This window comes from Bos indicus x Bos taurus, chromosome 2, assembly GCF_003369695.1.
Source record: "Bos indicus x Bos taurus breed Angus x Brahman F1 hybrid chromosome 2, Bos_hybrid_MaternalHap_v2.0, whole genome shotgun sequence".
Taxonomy (NCBI): domain Eukaryota; kingdom Metazoa; phylum Chordata; class Mammalia; order Artiodactyla; family Bovidae; genus Bos; species Bos indicus x Bos taurus.
Window position 1 is genome coordinate 89,801,197 of NC_040077.1, and position 17,992 is coordinate 89,819,188.

The following is a 17,992-nucleotide window of genomic DNA, read 5'->3' on the forward strand; positions in this document are numbered from 1 at the left end:
TTTATAGAGGTAAAGGGTAGAAAGGGATACAAGACATTTGGGAAGCAGAGAAATGTAGTTTTGTTCCTTCACTAGTTGGGAGTGGTCTCTTTCAATATTTGCAGTGATTTTGAATTTAGGGAGACATGAAATTTGGATTACCAAATTCCCATATGAAGAATTTATGACAAAATTAACACAGTGAACAATTTCCCTTTGTTAAGTATTGACCAAAAGTTACTTCAGTGATTTAAGATGTATCTTCAGGTAACAGTATAATTTCTGACCTGAGGTTGATTTTCACAGGAACCAAATGTGGCTGCATCTAAAGGTAAATTATTGACACCTGAGTCCCATGTAAAAAAAAAGACACCAACAGAAGACTCTTTAATGGGCTTCCATGATAGCTCAGTTGGTAAAGAATCCACCGGTAATGTGGGAGACCTGAGTTCAATCACTGGGTTGGGAAGATGCCCTGGAGAAAGGAAAGGCTACCCACTCCAGTATTCTAGCCTGGAGAATTCCATGGACTGTACAGTCCATGGGGTCATAACGAGTCAGACACGACTGAGCGACTTTATTCTTCTTCATTAAATAGAGTAGAGACGCCAGAAGGGGGAGCTCTCATGCCCTGAGATGGTAGCAGAGCCCCAAAGGAAGAAAGACTCCTCTTGTTTCCTAGGAAGAACTCAGGCAAAGAAAAGTCATGGACTCTGTTTACTATGCTGCTGCTGCTGCTGCTGCTGCTAAGTCGCTTCAGTCATGTCTGACTCTGTGCGACCCCACAGACGGCAGCCCACCAGGCTCCCCCGTCCCCAGGATTCTCCAGGCAAGAACACTGGAGTGGAGTGCCATTGCCTTCTCCATGTGTTTGCTATAGCCCTCCCCTATTACTTTTTCCCCTCTATAAAAGCATTCTTCTTCCCTTGCTATGTGGGACCTTGCACATGGCTTGCCATATTTCCGTTCAGTTCACTTCAGTTGCTCATTCATATCTGACTCTTTGTGATCCATGGACTGCAGCACTCCAGGCTTCCCTGTCCATCACCAACTCCCAGAGCTTACTCAAACTCATGTCCATCGAGTCCGTGATGCCATCCAACCATCTCATCCTCTGTCATCCCCTCCTCCTCCCACCTTCAATCTTTCCCAGCATCGGGGTCTTTTCCAATGAGTCAGTTCTTCACATCAGGTGGCCAAAGTATTGGACTTTCAGTGTCAGCATCAGTCCTTCCAATGAATATTCAGGACTGATTTCCTTTAGGATTGACTGACTGGTTGGATCTCCTTGCAGTCCAAGGGCATTTCAAGAGTCTTCTCCAACACCACAGTTCAAAAGCATCAACTCTTCAGCTCTCATCTTTCTCTATAGTCCACCTCTCACATCCATACATGACTACTGGAAAAAACATAGCTTTGACTAGACGGACCTTTGTTGGCAAAGTAATGTCTCTGCTTTTTTTTTTTTTTTTCCAGTTCCTCACAACTGATTTTATTAGCCAACATATACCAAAGATGGGCGGCAAAAGATGTGTCATTTTTGCAGTTTTCTTTCACCACTGGAGCCCTGTGCTGTTGTCGACCATAGTTTTCTAGTCTTTTGATTAAGCCTTGCCTGTCGTGTGCTGCTGTAACATCAAAGTAACTGCTTTGCACCCTGTCACCTCCTCTGGCAGGCAGCCATCCTGGTCTTGGAGCGTGGGGTCAGCCCCAGACTGGAGCAGCAGCTCCACAATGCCCAAAAACTTACAGGCAGCAGCATAATGTAGAGCTGTTTGACCTTCATTGTCCTGACAGCTAATATCAGCTCTATATTGTAGCAAGACTGACTAGTTCCTTATGTCCTCGATCATAAGACCAGTGGAGTAGAGTTCTGCCCTCTTCATTTTTCATATTCACATCCATGTTTTTTGTTTTGATGACTTTGGTTATATGGTCAATGTTGTTTTCCCTGCAGTAATCAAATATGTCTTTATCTTCTTCCCTGATGATTTCTTCGTGATACAGAGAACTAACAACTGGCCCACCAAAACCCGTATTTGCTTATTTTCCTTTCTTCTCTGGTGACTGAGGATTCCAACTTGGATCTAATTTTTTAACTACAGCAATATATTCCTGCATTGCTTGGCTGGAACACCAAGCGCTTTCCATGCTTCCCATTTTTGCTTTCCTTCAAAGTCAAAGAAGCTTGGTTTAGGTGTATTGCAATTTCCAACTTGTACCTGCTTGTACCTGGCATACAGATACAAGAGCTGCTCCCTGCTAGCCACTTGCACCAGGCCTTGGAGCTGTGCTGCAGCCTTCTCAAACAGCTCTGCCAGGCTCCTGGATGCCTCGATCTCTGGGCTCTGGAGGGATTCCACATCCCTGGAGTCATCCCCCGAGTTCAGCTCTCCACCACTGTCGCCCGTAGTGGCCCCCGAGGGCAGGAATGACAAGGCCATGAGTCCGCCTGTCTTCTTCGGACCGACCGGGTGTGACACCAGCGTGGGAGCCTGGCCCACCAGTCCCGAGCTCAAGTTGCACCCAAGCTCACCTAACCCTTGCTTAACTCAGCCTCGCTCCCTCTATCCCCCTGGTCTCCCTGGGTGTGCAGGGAGGGTCCCACCACCCTCTGCTGCTCTCCCCCACTGCCCGGTCTCTTTTGGCTTCCCCAGGCTAAAAGGGAGCTCGGGGTAGCCCAGATCGCTCTCGCGGCACGGGGGTCTGTGAGCCACACAACCAGGGGGCCTGGAACAAGGCTTGTCTCTGCTTTTTAATATGCTGTCTAGGAGAAGGCAATGGCACCCCACTCCAGTACTCTTGCCTGGAAAATCCCATGGATGGAGGAGCCTGGTAGGCTGCAGTCCATGGGGTTGCTAAGAGTCGGACACGACTGAGTGACTTCACTTTCACTTTTCACTTTCATGCATTGGAGAAGGAAATGGCAACCCACTCCACTGTTCTTGCCTGGAGAATCCCAGGGACGGGGGAGCCTGGTAGGCTACCGTCTATGGGGTCGCACAGAGTCGGACACCTGTGAAGCAACTTAGCAGCAGTAGCAGCAGATTGGACATAGCTTTTCTTCCAAGGAACAAGCGTCTTGTAATTTCATGGCTGCTGTCGCCAACCACAGTGATTTTGGAGCCCCCCAAAATAAAGTCTCTCACTGTTTCCATTGTTTCCCCATCTATTTGCAATGAAGTGATGGGACCAGATGCCATGATCTTAGTTTTCTGAATGTTGAGTTGTAAGCCAGCTTTTTCACTCTCCTCTTTCACTTTCATCAAGAGGTTCTTTAGTTCTTCACTTTCTGCCATAAGGCTGGTGTCGTCTGCATATCTGAGGCAGGTCAGATGGTCTGGTATTCCCACCTCTTGAAGAATTTTCCACAGTTTGTTGCGATCCACATAGTCAAAGGCTTTGGCATAGTCAATAAAGCAGAAGTAGAGGTTTTTCTAGGCTCTTGCTTTTTCAGTGATTCAGTGGATATTGGCAATTTGATCTCTGGTTCCTCTGTCTTTTCTAAATCCAGCCTGAACATCTGGAAGTTCACAGTTGTTGAACAGTACATGTTGTCATGGACTGTTGAAGCCTGGCTTGGAGAATTTTGAGCATTACTTTGCTAGCATGTGAGATGAGTGCAATTGTGTGGTAGTTTGAACATTGCTTGGCATTTCCTTTCTTTGGGACTGGAATGAAAACTGACCTTTTCCAGTCCTATTGCCACTGCTGAGTTTTCCAAATTAGCTGTCATATTGAGTGCAGCGCCTTTACAGCATCAACTTTTAGGATTTGAAATAGCTCAACTGGAATCCCATTATCTCCACTAGCTTTGTTCATAGTGATGCTTCCTAAGGCCCACTTGACTTCGCATTCAAGAATGTCTGGCTCTAGGTGAGTGATCACACCATCGTGGTTATCTGGGTCATGAAGATCTTTTTTGTATAGTCCTTCTATGTATTCTTGCCACCTCTTCTTAATATCTTCTGCTTCTGTTAGGTCCATACCATTTCTGTCCTTTATTGTGCCCATCTTTGTTTGAAATGTTCCCTTGGTGTCTCTAATTTTAAAGAAATCTCTAGTCTTTCCCATTCTATTGTTTTCCTCTGTTTCTTTGCATTGATCACTGATGAAGGCTTCTTATCTCTCCTTGCTATTCTTTGGAACTCTGCATTCAGATGTTTATATCTTTCCCTTTCTCCTTTGCCTTTCACTTCTCTTCTTTTCTCAACTATTTGTAAGGTCTCCTCAGACAAACATTTTGCCTTTTTGCATTTCTTTTTCTTGGGGATGGTCTTGATTACTGCCTCCTGTACAATATCATAAATCTCTGTCCATAGTTCTTCAGGCACTCTGTCTATCAGATCCAATCCCTAGAATCTATTTCTCATATCTACTGTATAATCATAAGGAATTTGATTTAGCTCATACCTGAATGGTCTAGTGGTTTTCCCTATTTTATTCAATTTAAGTCTGAATTAGGCAATAAGGAATTTATGATCTGAGCCACAGTCAGCTCCTGGTCTTGTTTTTGCTGACTATATAGGGCTTCTCCATCTTTGGCTACAAAGAATATAATCAGTCTGATCTTGGTATTGACCATCTGGTGATATCCATGTGTAGACCATGTTTGTAGACCCCAAATTGAAATTCTTTGGTGATTCCAAATAAACCCATCATTGCTGGAGAATAACTGGCAGTCTATTTGTTTTATGTCAACATTTGGTGGCCTATACAAGGACCAAAGATGATCCTCAATGGCTCTGGGACTGGTGAGCAGACAGGTGTGGTGCTCACAATTGAGCCCACTGAGTTCACTGTTTTTCTCAATGACCCTGGAGTTTGAAGGTATATCTTTCTCCTGGATCTGAACCCATGCCCTCTTTGCACTTGAAGCTCTCTGACTTTATTCAGAATCTACTTTAAGGTTTTGTGTTTCTGGTTAAGGCCTTGTTCTGTTTGTGAGTGCTCATTTGGCACTTTGGTCTGATTTTGTGATTATACTCCTTCAACTAAAGCTAGCTGAGAAGCTGTCAGCCCATTCCTTTGGGAACAGGAGCTGCTTCATTGAAGCTGAAGCTGTTGGCCCCTTCCTTTGGAACATGGGCTGTTTCCTGGAAACTGGCTGAAAACCCTCTGGACTGGCTACTTTGGGATCAAGCTGTTTCATTAGAACTGGCTGGTATTAGCTGGTAGGCTGTTTAAGCTGAAAGCTGTTTGAATTGAGCTGTTTGAGCTGTCAGTTATTTGAAAATTATTCTTTTATTCCAGAGAGAAACCTCTGAGAAAGGGGACCCCTGTTACCTAGATATTTTGAAATCCCAATCCCAGGGATTCCAACCAGTTTTATGTTTAGAAACTGTGGTCCTCAAAACAAAACAAAAAACTGTGGTCGTTCCTCATGTGCATTTCTAGCTAAATGGACTAGTCCAAATCAAAGGCAAGTTAGGATCTCAACGGCCATTATGGGGAGCTTTTGAAAACTCCAAACTTAATTTTCTTAAAACCAAATTAGACCACAATAGTTCAAAAATTTCCAGAACTGAGTGGAATGCTTATTTTGAACCTGATGAATGTCATGACTCTAAAATTGTCTCTCTGCAGAAATAAGATTTTTAAGGTTAACTGAGGCAAATAATTAAAGAAAGATAAAATGGCTGCTGAAGCTTCTGGCTTGTCTTCTTTGGCCTCTTTGTCTCAGGCTCCATCTCTGTTTCCATCTTGAGTCTCTTCTTTGGCTCTTCGTGACCAGACTGCCTCTGGCACCATCTCCCTCCTTCCCTCCTATGCTGCTTACACTACTTTTATATCCTTTGTTTCCCTACAGTAATTCCTTTACTGAACTTTCCCTTCTTTCTGAAATTCTCCCCACTCCCTCTTCCTCTGAACTTGTCAGAACCTGTCCTTTTAAAATTAAGCAGTCTGAGAATCCAAATCCTTAATTTCTCATACTCCTTGGACTAAAGCTGAACTGTGAGCCATAAAGATTCAGAGTAACCAAAGAGCTTCACAGATTTGCTTAGGAGTTTACTATAGTCATTCAAACTTACTGACCTTGTTTTTCTAACTTATATAGTTCATATATGTGCTTGTTGGTGAAGACCAGTCACAGTATTGGATGAAACCTGCTAATTAAGAAAATCCTAACAGATCTCAAAAATTACAACCAGGAGACCTACTAACTTATATGGCTTGAGCAACTGCTAGATGACTTCATCCCATGATTCCTAGGGCTTTTCCAAAGCCTGTTGATTAGAAGAAAATTCAGGCTTGCACATAAAAATGTAACAAACCTGTTCATGACAAATTACAATTGACTTCAGATTGTTTTTAAAGAAAATTCTTGTCTTCCTAAAGAGTTTGATTCTACCCAGGAAGCTTTTAACTCTACTTATTAATGGGCTGAACTGAAATCTTCCCCTGCTAAAAGGACCCAACAGAATGGTAAATTTACATCCACTCCAGATTTAGTTCATCTGGCAAATCAGCTCTCTGACACTCATGGATGAGTCACCCATAAAGAAGACCACCAAAATTCTTATCTTCAATTTCACAAATTAAATTTCCTAAGCCAGACCAGAATCCTCCTAGTTTCTCCTGTTATTGCAAAGAGCCAGGACATTGGAAAAGAGATTTACAGAGTCTAGCACTTCAGGTTGCTTCAGCTCTCTTAACCAGCCTTTCCAACATCCTTTCAATTCTCAGTGATAGGGCTCCAAGGAACTCCAGGGCTCTTCCCAATCCTCCCTCCCAACTGCTTTGAAGAAACTTTTCTCCAAGTTGGGAATGAATCTCTTTCAGTCCTAAAAGACATCAGAGCCACATTCTCAGTGCTCAGCCCCACTACAATAAAGCAGCCCTCGCCTCAGAGTTCTAAAACACTTCAAAGAGTGGGGATCTCTAATGAGCCACAAGAGGGTCCTGTCTCTGCACTTACTTCCTTTTGTTTAGGTCCTTTGAGACACACATCCCTTTCTCCTTAGTTCTCCCATCTCTACCCATTTATTAAGCTGAGACTTCTTAGGTAAGTTTCTTGCTGGAATTTCTTTCTCCCTATATAAAATAATTCTAGAATTTGACTACAATCATCAAAACAACCAACTAGGTGAATTAAAAGGCCCTGTGACATCTTTTATTTGCTCCATCTGTCATGGACCTAAAACTTATTCTGGAAACATTGATCATCTGTCCCTCCTGAATCAACTACTATCTTCCTTATGGGCAAACTCTCCAACTGATACTGGAAAAATTCACAGTGCACTTGCCATCAAGATATTCAAATAGATCCCTCAGAACCTCTTTCTGCTAAGCTAAGTCACTTCAGTCGTGTCCGACTCTGTGCGACCCCATAGACGGCAGCCCACCAGGCTTCCCCGTCCCTGGGATTCTCCAGGCAAGAACACTGGAGTGTGTTGCCATTTCCCTCTCCAATGCATGAAAGTGAAAAGTGAAAGTGAAGTCGCTCAGTTGTGTCCGACTCCAGCGACCCCATGGACTGCAGCCTACCAGGCTCCTCTGTCCATGGGATTCTCCAGGCAAAGGTACTGGAGTGGAGTGCCATTGCCTTCTCTAGAAAGAGGTTCTGCTAGAACCTCTTTCTAGCATTTATTAATACCCCATAAGTAAAGAAGGCCTTCAAGGCATAAAGCCCTTAATAGAAAATCACAAGGCTCAAGGCCACGGATTTAAAAATAATTCTCAGTCATAAAACTGAATAAACCCAGAGAGTCTCAGATAAACCTCATGTATTATTTTGCATTAAAAACTAACATAGGAAAGGGAGAGGAGTCTCCCAACATCACTTTAAAAGTGTTGACCTCAGAAGGTAACTTCTGTGGCCAGCGAATATCCCCCTCCTGACAGTGCCTGTGCCTTGACTTCATGAGGGAATACCTAGGTTCATTTCCCCCCATTCCTCACCCATCACCACACAACATGTGGAATCACAGTCCCCTGATCAGGGATTGATCCCAGGCCCCCTGCAGTGGAAGCACAGAGTCATAACCACTGGGCTGCCAGGGAATTCCTGTTATCACTTTCTGAAGATAATTCAGCCACGTCTTTCTGAGCAGCATCATTCATACCTTAGATGAATGTTTTCTTCTGTCAGATTGTGTATGGTGTACTTAAACTTGTCTTCAGCTTCAGTAAGCTTGATCTGGAGTGTTTTCTCCAGAGTTGCTACCACAGCTTTCTGAAAGACAGGTACATTTTAATAGCCATCTTTCCTAAATTAGAGTCACCCAGGGCAGAGCTACATGGCAGGGGGTTCCTCCCTCCAGCTCCCATCCCCACTCCAGCCAAGATTCACCTCTCTCTGGAGTTCCATCTGGGTTTGGTAGAGGGTTGTGTTAAGTGATTCTAGGATAAGAGCTTGAGCATACAACTCTTCCTCTATGACCTGGGTAAGAAGAAATTATTTCAGGACATTGCACTGATGTCTACGCATTTATCCCCTCGTTCAGGACATTTGGATTAGAATGTGAAAGCATCAACTTTAGCCACTCCTTCTCCTGCTCTGTTACTATGCCCTGTTCATTCTACCCCTCTATGTCTCACTAGTCTATACCCCTCTCAACAGCCTCACTGGTACAGCCCTCACCAGAGCTCACATGGGTTGTCAAAACAGCTATCAATTATCCATTCATTAAACAAGGGTTTATTAAATATCTAGTATGAATTCCAACTACATGACTGTCTAGAAAATGCAAAACCATAGAGACAGTAAAAAGACCAGTGGTTGCCAGGAGTTAGGAAGGGAAGCAAGGAATGAATAGGAGGATGGAGGATTTTTAGGGCAGAGACACCATTCTGTATGATGCTGCAGTGGAGGCTGTGTGGCATGATGCATGTGACAAAACCTATGGGATGCAAACAGGCATGCCAACCCTGTATGCCAGCTGCTGTACTGTACTGCATGCTTCTGAAGGTACTGTGCTGTAAGATTAAACATGTTTTCTTTATTTTTTGTGTTTGCTTGTTTTTTATGCACATATTATTTGTATGAAAGGTATTACAAACCTATTAGAATACAGTCCTATATAGTCGATTGTGTTAGTTGGGTACTTAAGTTAACTTTGTTGGACTTTTGAATATACTCTCAGAATGGAACTTATTCATATGTAGGGACTTACTGTACAACACAAAGAAGGAATGCTAAGGTAAATTGGATTTTAGTTAATAATGATGTATTGATATGGATTCATCAAGGAGCTTCCCAGTAGCTCAGTTGTAAAGAATCTGCCTGCCAATGCAGGAGATGTGGGTTCTATCCCTGGGTCAGGAAGAGCCCCTAGAAAAGGAATGACAACACACTCCAGTATTCTTGCCTTGGAAATCCCATGGAAATGGAAGCCTGGTGGGCTACTGTCCACGGGGTCCCCAAAGAGTCAGACGTGACTGAGAATGCATGCACCATCACTTTTACTGCAATGGCATTGGGCAAAGCACTGTACCAGGTCATTTGGCATTCTTTCATTGAAGTATTTATTTAAAAATGAACAAAATTAATTTATTTATTCTTTTAAAAATTTGCAGTTTACTGGATGTCTGTGATATGGTAGGCACCATTCTAGGAACTGAGGATTAGTGGCAAGGAAAGCAGCAGACAAAAATCCCTCCCTTCACTGAGCTTATCAGATTGAATGATTATAAGTCAGTGTAGAAACATAAAGTGTTAGGCAGGTTGTTGAGCCTTTAAGTAGAGCAGGCTCTGAGAAGTTGGCATTTGGAGAAAGACTGGGAGGAGGTAGGGAAGTGAGCTGTGTGGATATCTGGTAAAGAGCTTTCTAAGAAGGGAAAAGACGGAGTGCAAAGACCCTGAAGTGGGAGAAATCTGGCCTGTTAAGAAACAGTATGCAGTCCAGTGTCACTGGAGCTACATGATGGCGAGAAGGAACAGAGGGAGACGAGGCAAGGGGAAAGAGCCACCAGCAGGCAGAACAGTCCCTAGCCCAAAACAGGACTGGGGAAATTCATGTTTCCACCATGCATGTATGTTAGTCGCTTCAGTCGTGTCCAACTCTTTGCAACCCCATACACTGTAGCCTGCCACGCTCCAGCCAGAATATAAAAACCCTGTTAATACACAGAGATTACTCAGCAGTGGGAGAAAACTAGCCCTAGATCAAGACTGCTATAATTTTGCTTAAGAAAGCTTAAAAACCAAGGCTTGAAAAATCAAACTGTTTCCAAGTAACTTCTTTTTTTCAAAAAAAAGGTTTTGTGTGTGTGTGTGTGTGTGTTTTTTTTTTTTTAGTTTTTATTGTTTATTCAGCTGTGCTGGGTCTTTGTTGCTGCAAGGCGGCTTTCTCTAGTTGCAGTGAGTGGCGGCTCCTCTCTAGCTGCTGTGCGTGGACTTCCCATTGCGGTGGCTTCTCTTGTTTTGGAGCACGGGTTCTGGGGCTCATAGGCTTTAGTAGTTGTGACATGTGGGCTCAGTAGTTGTTGGCTCCTGAGCTCTAGGGCACAAGCTCAGTAGTTGTGGTACATGGGCTTAGTTGTCCCTTGGCATGTGAGATCTTCCTGGGTAAGGGATTGAACTCCTGTCCTCTGCATTGGCAGACAGATTCTTTACCACTGAGCCACCAGGGAAGCCCATTTCCAAGTAACTTTACTGAATCCCAGAACAAAGGTTAATGATATTTAAAGAAGTACAAAAGTATTCAGCACCTAGTAAGGTAAAGGTCACAAAGGCTGGCATCCAATAAAAAAACCACCAGACATGCAAATAAGCAAGAAAATATGACCATGCATCAGGAGCAAAATAAATTAATTGAAATGGACCCAGAAATGACACAGTGATAGAATTAGTAGTCAAGCTCATTAAAGCCATTCTTACAACACACTGAGTCTACATCATACCAAAGTCCACCCGTTTACCTTGTAGGACATTATGACTGCTTGCCCAACAAAGCTGATGTCTTGCCTGGGCTCTACGATGTCATGCCATGCTTTCAGAATGGCTAATCTTTTCCCAAACAGGTCCATTCTGAATCCAAATTAAATTCACAGTGGAAGAAGAACCACAAGGCAGTTTGGGGGTTTGAACAATTTCCCTTCTGATACCTCCTTTATGGAAGCGCTATAATCTGTTCCAGAAAAAAAGTTCTAGAGAGGCTGTAAGGGTGAGGTAAATACACTCAGAGTTTTAAGGAAAGACTTGAACTCACAGTTCCCAAGAGGCAGTATTGTAGTTTTCAGGGTCTCTAAATGGAAGAATCTGGCATTTTACTGTTTAAGGCCCATTTGTTGTTAGAGCCTTAAGAGAAGTGCAAGGCATTTAACACTGAAGATCTCACAGTATATTGTTCATGTATTTGTTCAGATCTGGCTCTAAAAAGACAGCAATGGCTTTCTTTTTTCAGAGAGTTCTAAAATCCTTTTTGACAGTGAATCCAGCAAACTCAGCTTTGTGTGTATGTGTGCTAAGTTGCTTCAGTCGTGTCTGACTCTTCATGACCCCAAGGACTGTAGCCGGCCAGGCTCTTCGGTCCATGGGATTTTCCAGGCAAGAATACTGGAGTGCGTTGTCATTTCCTCCTCCAGGGGATCTTCCTGACCCAGAGATTGAACCCGTGACTCCTGCGGCTCCTGAAGTGCAGGCAGATTCTTTACTGCTGAGCCACTGGGGAAGCCCTAACTCAGCTTTAGCTCTTTTGTTTTTCAATGGTTTGAGGAAAATTATCATAGATTCCATTTTATTGAGAATGTATCATTTTAGCAATGTATTTGTTAGAGGCTAATTCCACAGGAAAAATGAAAAAGCTTACCTCTTTTGTCTTTCTAAGCTCCTCTAATTGCAAGGTATCCCTTTCATGTTGTTTTAAGAGCTCCTAAAAAGAATTTTATTTAGAAAAGGTCAGCAACTGGGGTTCTGGCACTTCTTTCAGAAAATTAAGAAAGCCAGAATATGATTCAGGAATGCAATATTCACAAAAGTTCAGATGTTGCTTTAATAAAGCACACATTACAAAGTAGTGACATGACATGTTGAAGTTAAATGATGAAAATCTTACTCCTTCTCAACCTTAGTGTATCAAGAAGTATTAAAAGCAATCATATTTTCATTAAAGAGTTTTCTTTTGTTAGGGTACAGATTTAATGCTGTTAAATATCCAATTCTCCACAGACCGAGCTTTACATTCATTGCAATCCCACTTAAAATACCACTAGGCTTTCTTGACAAGATAATTATAAAATTTATATAGAAATTCAAAGGCTGAAGAAGAACCAAAATAACCTTGAAAAGCAAGAGCAAAGTTGGAAGATTTTTTTTTCTCCCTGATTTCAAGCTACAGAAATTAAGACATTGTTTTGTTGGCCTAAATATAGACAGATAGTTGAATGGAACAGAATGGAGAGAGTTTGCCCCCTACTCCCTCAAATACAACAAAGACATCAAGGTAACTTAATGGAGAAAGGGAGATTTTTTTCACCAAATCATTCTGAAACAATGAATATAAATATGGAAAAAATGACCTAAGACCTTTAATATAAAAAAACATTATTCAAAATGGATCACAGAATCATAAATGCTAAACTTATGAAACTTTTTAAAAACTAGAATATCTTCATGTTCTTGGAATAGGCAACAGTTTCAGAGGTGACAAAAAGCTATTACCATACAAGGAAAAAGTCGATAACCAACTTTTCATCGAAAGTAAAACTTTTGCATGTGGAGAGACAATGTGAGCAAAATGAAAAGGCAAACCACAGAATTCACAGCATGTATATCTGAGAAAGAACTGTATTCATAGTATAAAAAGTACTCCTACGTACCAATTATAAAAAGGTAAATAACACAATTTCTTTTTAACTGGCAAAAAACTTGAACCGAACTTCACAAAAGAAGACATATAAATGGTCCAATAACCATATGAAAATTTGCCTGACATAATTAGTCATCAGGGAAACTAAAATAATAATGAAATAGCACGTTATACCTATTGCTGTGCTGTGTTGTGCTCAGAAGCTTCTGTCGTGTCCAACTCTTTGTAATCTGATGGACTGTAGCCAGCCAGGCTCCTCTGGCCATGGGATTCTCCAGGCAAGAATACTGGAGTGGGTTTCCATGCCCTCTTCCAGGGTCATACGCATTGAAATAGCCAAAAGTAAAAGATCAGCAATACTCAGAAATTCGCTGGCAGTCCAGTAGTTAGGACTCCACACTTACTGAGGGCCTGAGGGCCTGGGTTCAATCCTTGGTCAGGGAACAAAGATCCATGGTGCAACCAAAAAACAAAATTAAAAAAAAAAAAGCTTCTTAAGGAAAAGATTAGTAATATTAATTGTTGTTGATGATATAGAACAACTGGAATTCTCATATAGTTGAGGTGCAAGAGAAAAATGTCACAACTTCTGTGGAAAATATCTTAGAACTTTGTTATAAATCCCTACATTAGAGTCCAGTAATAACACATCTAGGTATATATTCATGAGAAAGGAGAGAGTAAGTCTACAAAAATAGTTACACATGGTATTTATAGAAGCTTTGTTTGTAAAAATCAAAAAATAGAACCAATCAAAATCTCCAAAAACAGAAAAATGGTGAACACATTGTGTTATATTCCTACAAATAAATACTACTGTGCAATAAAAGGAAAAAACTACTGATACGAACAATGGATAAATTTCACAGAAATAATTGAGGGGAAAGAAGCTATGCAACAAAGCGCATACACTGTATGATTCCATTTATATGAAGTTTAAAAACAGGTGGAACTAATCCATAGTTGTTTCGCCTGTTCACTTGCTCCTTGGAAGAAAAGCTATGACCAACCTAGACAGCATATTAAAAAGCAGAGACGTTACTTTGCTGACAAAGGCCCATCTAGTGAAAGTTGTGGTTTTTCAAGTAGTCATGTGTGGATGTGAGAGTTGGACCATAAAGAAAGCTGAATGCTGAAGAATTGATGCTTTTGAACTGTGGTGTTGAAGAAGACTCTTGAGAGTCCATTGGACTGCAAGGAGCCAAACCAGTCAATCATAAAGGAAATCAGTCCTAAATATTCATTGGAAGGACTGATGCTGAAGCTGAAACTCCAACACTTTGGCCACCTGATGCAAAGAACTGACTCCTTAGAAAAGACCCTGATGCTGGGGAAGATTGGAGGTGGGAGGAGAAGGGGATGGCAGAGGATGAGATGGTTGGATGACATCACCACCTCGATGGTCATGGGTTTAAGAAAGCTCCAGGAGTTGGTGATGGACAGGGAAGTATGGCGTACTGTAGTTCATGGGGTTGCAAAGAGCTGGACATGACTGAGCAATTGAACTAGACTGAACTAAATCTATAGTTATATGAATAAAAAGAGTGGTTGTCTTGGGGCAGGTTTTGAGGTAGATAGGGGTTAGCTGCGAAGGGGCACAGGCATGCTTTCTGGGTTGATGAAATGTTCTAGGTCTTGATTTGGATGTTGGTTACATGGGGCTTTCCTGGTGGCTCAGATGGTAAAGAATCTGCCTGCAATACAGGAGACCTGGATTCCATCCCTGGGTCGGGAAGATCCCCTGGAGAAGGGAGTGGTTACCCCCTCCAGTAGTCTTGCCTGGAGAATTCCATGGTCAGAAGAGCTTGGTGGGCTACATTCCATGGGGTCGCAAAGAGCTGAACACGCCTGAGCAACTAACACTTGACTTCACTACATGGATGAACATGTTTGTCAAAACTCACCAAACATGAGTTGTACGTGTCCAGACTTGCTCAGTTTAGTTTGCAACACTGCCATTTCTCTTCAGTTACAGTCAAGGATGAGAAGATCATTCAGAAACTGAGATTTTGGCAAATAGGGAACTGTGGGCTTTGTATATGGTTTAGCATTCTATTATTTCCTATAAATTACAATTTTCATTCCAATAATCCTGTGGTAAGACTGTCTAGATAAAGAACCACATAATGACAGTCTGCTTGCAGAAGTTTCCAGGGAAGCTGGAAAAGTAGGACCATACCCCACCCAAAAACAAAGAGTTTACCTCATTACAGAGGCACCCCTGGGAACTGGACATCCCACCCAGACTGCACATTCAACCACTGATGTATTTGCACTGAGTTACCTCCTTCTCCTGATTGAAGTTCTCAAAGATAGCTGTGTAGGACTCGTTTATTTTCTTCCTTTCTTCTTCTGATTCTAACTCAAACTTTCTGGTTATCTTATGTTCTGTGGAGATGAGGAAATGATATATATGGGTAAATGTGGGAAAAATAAACACACAAAGAAAACCAGAATATCTGAAGATAGTAGAAATTCCAGACTGGGTCTTTGTGTGATCCAGGTCCTTTCAGCCTGGTGTTTAACCTCTGACGCTCACCTGGAGATGCCTGAGAATGAGGTGGATATGGCGATGGTTCTCCATCACATCAGCCGCATGCACTTCTAGTGCATGCATGTGTGCTAAGTTGCTTCAGTTTTTTCTGACTCTTTGTGACTGTATGGACTGTAGTCCTCCAAGTTCCTCTGTCCATGGGATTCTCCAGGCAAGAATAGAATACTGGAGTGGGTTGCCATGCCCTCTTCTAGGGGATCTTCCCCACCCAGGGATCAAACCTGTGTCTTATGTCTCCTCCATCAGCAGGTGGGTTCTTTACCCTTAGAGCCACCTGGGAAGCCCCTTATTTCTAATACCTCTGGTTCTTTTTGTGTAGTTTATTTTGGATCTGTTATTTATTATTTTAAACGTTGCCTCTGCTGAATTAATCACTATGTTTTCTTGGATACGCGAATCCTAAAATACAGTTCTTGGGTAACATGACTTTTCCAGCAATAAAATGTATTCTGTACTTAGCCCTGAGGCAGAGCTAGGCTTAATCATTTTGAGGGGCTGGAAGAGCTGCCAATAGAACTGTAATACTAAACAGGATGATGGACAGGTGAAGGTCTCACACAAATCTCTTCTTCAGCATCGTGGTGCTGGGGTTGGGTAGGGAGGCAAACCATGGGATCACAAGATAAGTCTGGACTAAAGTACACTGTGAGCAGCTAATGTCTGGTCTTCCAAAACCAGCTGTAGCATCTTAGCACAGACTTTGACAACATGGCATAGTTGTAGTATGAGTAGCTGGGAGTCTGGGCAATGACCTGGGCTGCTGCTGCTGCTGCTGCTGCATCTTATCAGTCGTGTCCAACTCTGTGTGACCCCATAGATGGCAGCCCACTGGGCTCACCCATCCCTGGGATTCTCCAGGCAAGAACACTGGAGTGGGTTGCCATTTGCTTCTCCAATGCACGAAAGGGTAAAGGGAAAGTGAAGTCGCTCAGTTGTGTCCTACTCTTAGTGACCCCATGGACTTCAGCTTACCAGACTCCTCCCTCCATGGGATTTTCCAAGCAAGAGTACTGGAGTGGGGTGCCATTGCCTTCTCCAACGACCTGGTCTACACCAAGATTCCAGGAAAGCCTCAAGCAGGAGCAGCCCCCATGCCCCATTTCCCAGCCTTGACTCCAGGGTCTTCAAGCTATCTCCTGGTTATCCAGGGAGGGAAGGGACTTGAGGATGAGCTTTCCCAGGGAGTATTTGCATTTAATGAGCGGTTCACTAGTCAGCTAAATCAGATCTGAATTGAGTTGGGCTAGGATGTGGAATAAGTTTATAGAGGCCCCACTTCTGCCTCAACTAGTCCTCTAGGTCAGGAAGCAGAAACTTCAGAGATTTCCCTCTCCTTTTTCCATTTATGAAAAAGCTCAGTGCAGGTAGGAGAGTCTCCTATAGGGCACTTTGTGTGATCCAGGCTCTGTACTAAGTGTTGGAAATGTTAAGAATACACAGCAATATATGAATATATCAAATCAACATGCTGTACACTTAATCTCAAAAAAATACCTCAATTGAAAAATACATCAAACATGGCTTCCTTTGGAGGGGACATGGCAGTATAAAGACTCTGCATGTAATGGATCATGTTGCCCCTCTCCCAAAAAGTGAGTATTTGGAACTAATTCAGGAGCCTTTTTTTTTTTTTTTTCCTGGAACTTCAGACAAGTCTGCAATCCTACAGATGTCCCCAAGCTCAGTCCAGCCCATGATTGCCAAACTTGCAACCAGAGAGTTCTGGATGGTACAGTTTAGTCCCTTGGGTGGTTAAACACTCTAAAAGACTCCATCCTGTTGCACTTGAAGTCTCCAGACACTTTCCATTCAGGAGTCCAGCCCTGCAGCACATCATCTTTCAAGACTCCAAGGCCACCTTTCTCGAGTCGAGATCAACATTAATGCCAGTTTCTTGGGGCATCTGTCATCAAAAAGTCCAAAGTTTCTGAACTCACTTTGCTGTAACAGTATCCTTTCCCGTTCCAACTTCTCATCCTTCTCCCACTCTGCCTTCTTCTTTGACCACTTGTCCTCCATTTCATCATAAATGCTGTCCTATTGGGGGGACAAAGGTACCATGAAGAAAAGCATCCTGAAAGGCTGCACCCCAGCCTGAGGCCCAGTACTGAGCTCTCTGCAGCTTCCCTTACCGCAGCCCCTGGCTGTGGGCCTCCATACATTAACTGGTGGGCTTTGATTCCAGCCCTGGGACCCAAGACCCTAAAGATCAAAGCAGACTCTGTGTGGTGTTTGCCCTATTGGAACGGGGCTTCCTTTGAAGACAGGCAGTTGAGCACACTGCATGTGTTCATGCCAGCTCCCTCTGAATCATGAATTACTCATCAATAGCACAGTAGGAAACAAGGGAAATATCAAGATGCTAATTTTTTAAATCAACTGTCCTTGTTTGCCTGGGACTGAGCTGTTTCCTGGGACTCCAGACTATCAAGGCTGAACATTGGGAAGTCCCTGGCCACCCAGGACCCATAGTAGGGGCTTGCTGCCCCAGCCCTCCCTCGTCCACTTCCCGTTTCCTACTCTCTCATCCCCCTAGAATGAAACTGTGCCCTAATTCTGGCTTCCTGGGCTCCCATCAAACTAGCTGACAAATGGATGGGCTGTGTTGTGGGGTGCCCCCTGCTCCACTTGCTGAAGTTAGTGCAGAGTGATACAGCCTTTTTGGATGGCAATTTGGTCAAATGCGTCGAAGACCTTTCAAATGTTT

The 17,992-nt window shown here is 42.9% G+C and overlaps 1 protein-coding gene and 1 pseudogene across 1 annotated transcript in view; both read right to left on the bottom strand.

Annotated features, from left to right (window-relative positions):
- The window catches only part of ALS2CR12 (amyotrophic lateral sclerosis 2 chromosome region 12), a 39,486-nt gene that overhangs the window by 1,385 nt on the left and 20,109 nt on the right, over positions 1–17,992 (bottom strand). The window contains exons 10-14 of the mRNA XM_027564317.1: positions 17,223–17,322; positions 15,016–15,119; positions 11,733–11,795; positions 8,273–8,362; positions 8,046–8,155 (exon numbers count right to left, since the gene is read on the bottom strand). Of these exons, the coding sequence (XP_027420118.1) occupies positions 8,046–8,155; positions 8,273–8,362; positions 11,733–11,795; positions 15,016–15,119; positions 17,223–17,322 (467 nt within the window). The remainder of the gene's footprint in view (positions 1–8,045; positions 8,156–8,272; positions 8,363–11,732; positions 11,796–15,015; positions 15,120–17,222; positions 17,323–17,992) is intronic.
- On the bottom strand, positions 1,448–2,709 carry LOC113906338 (annotated as a pseudogene).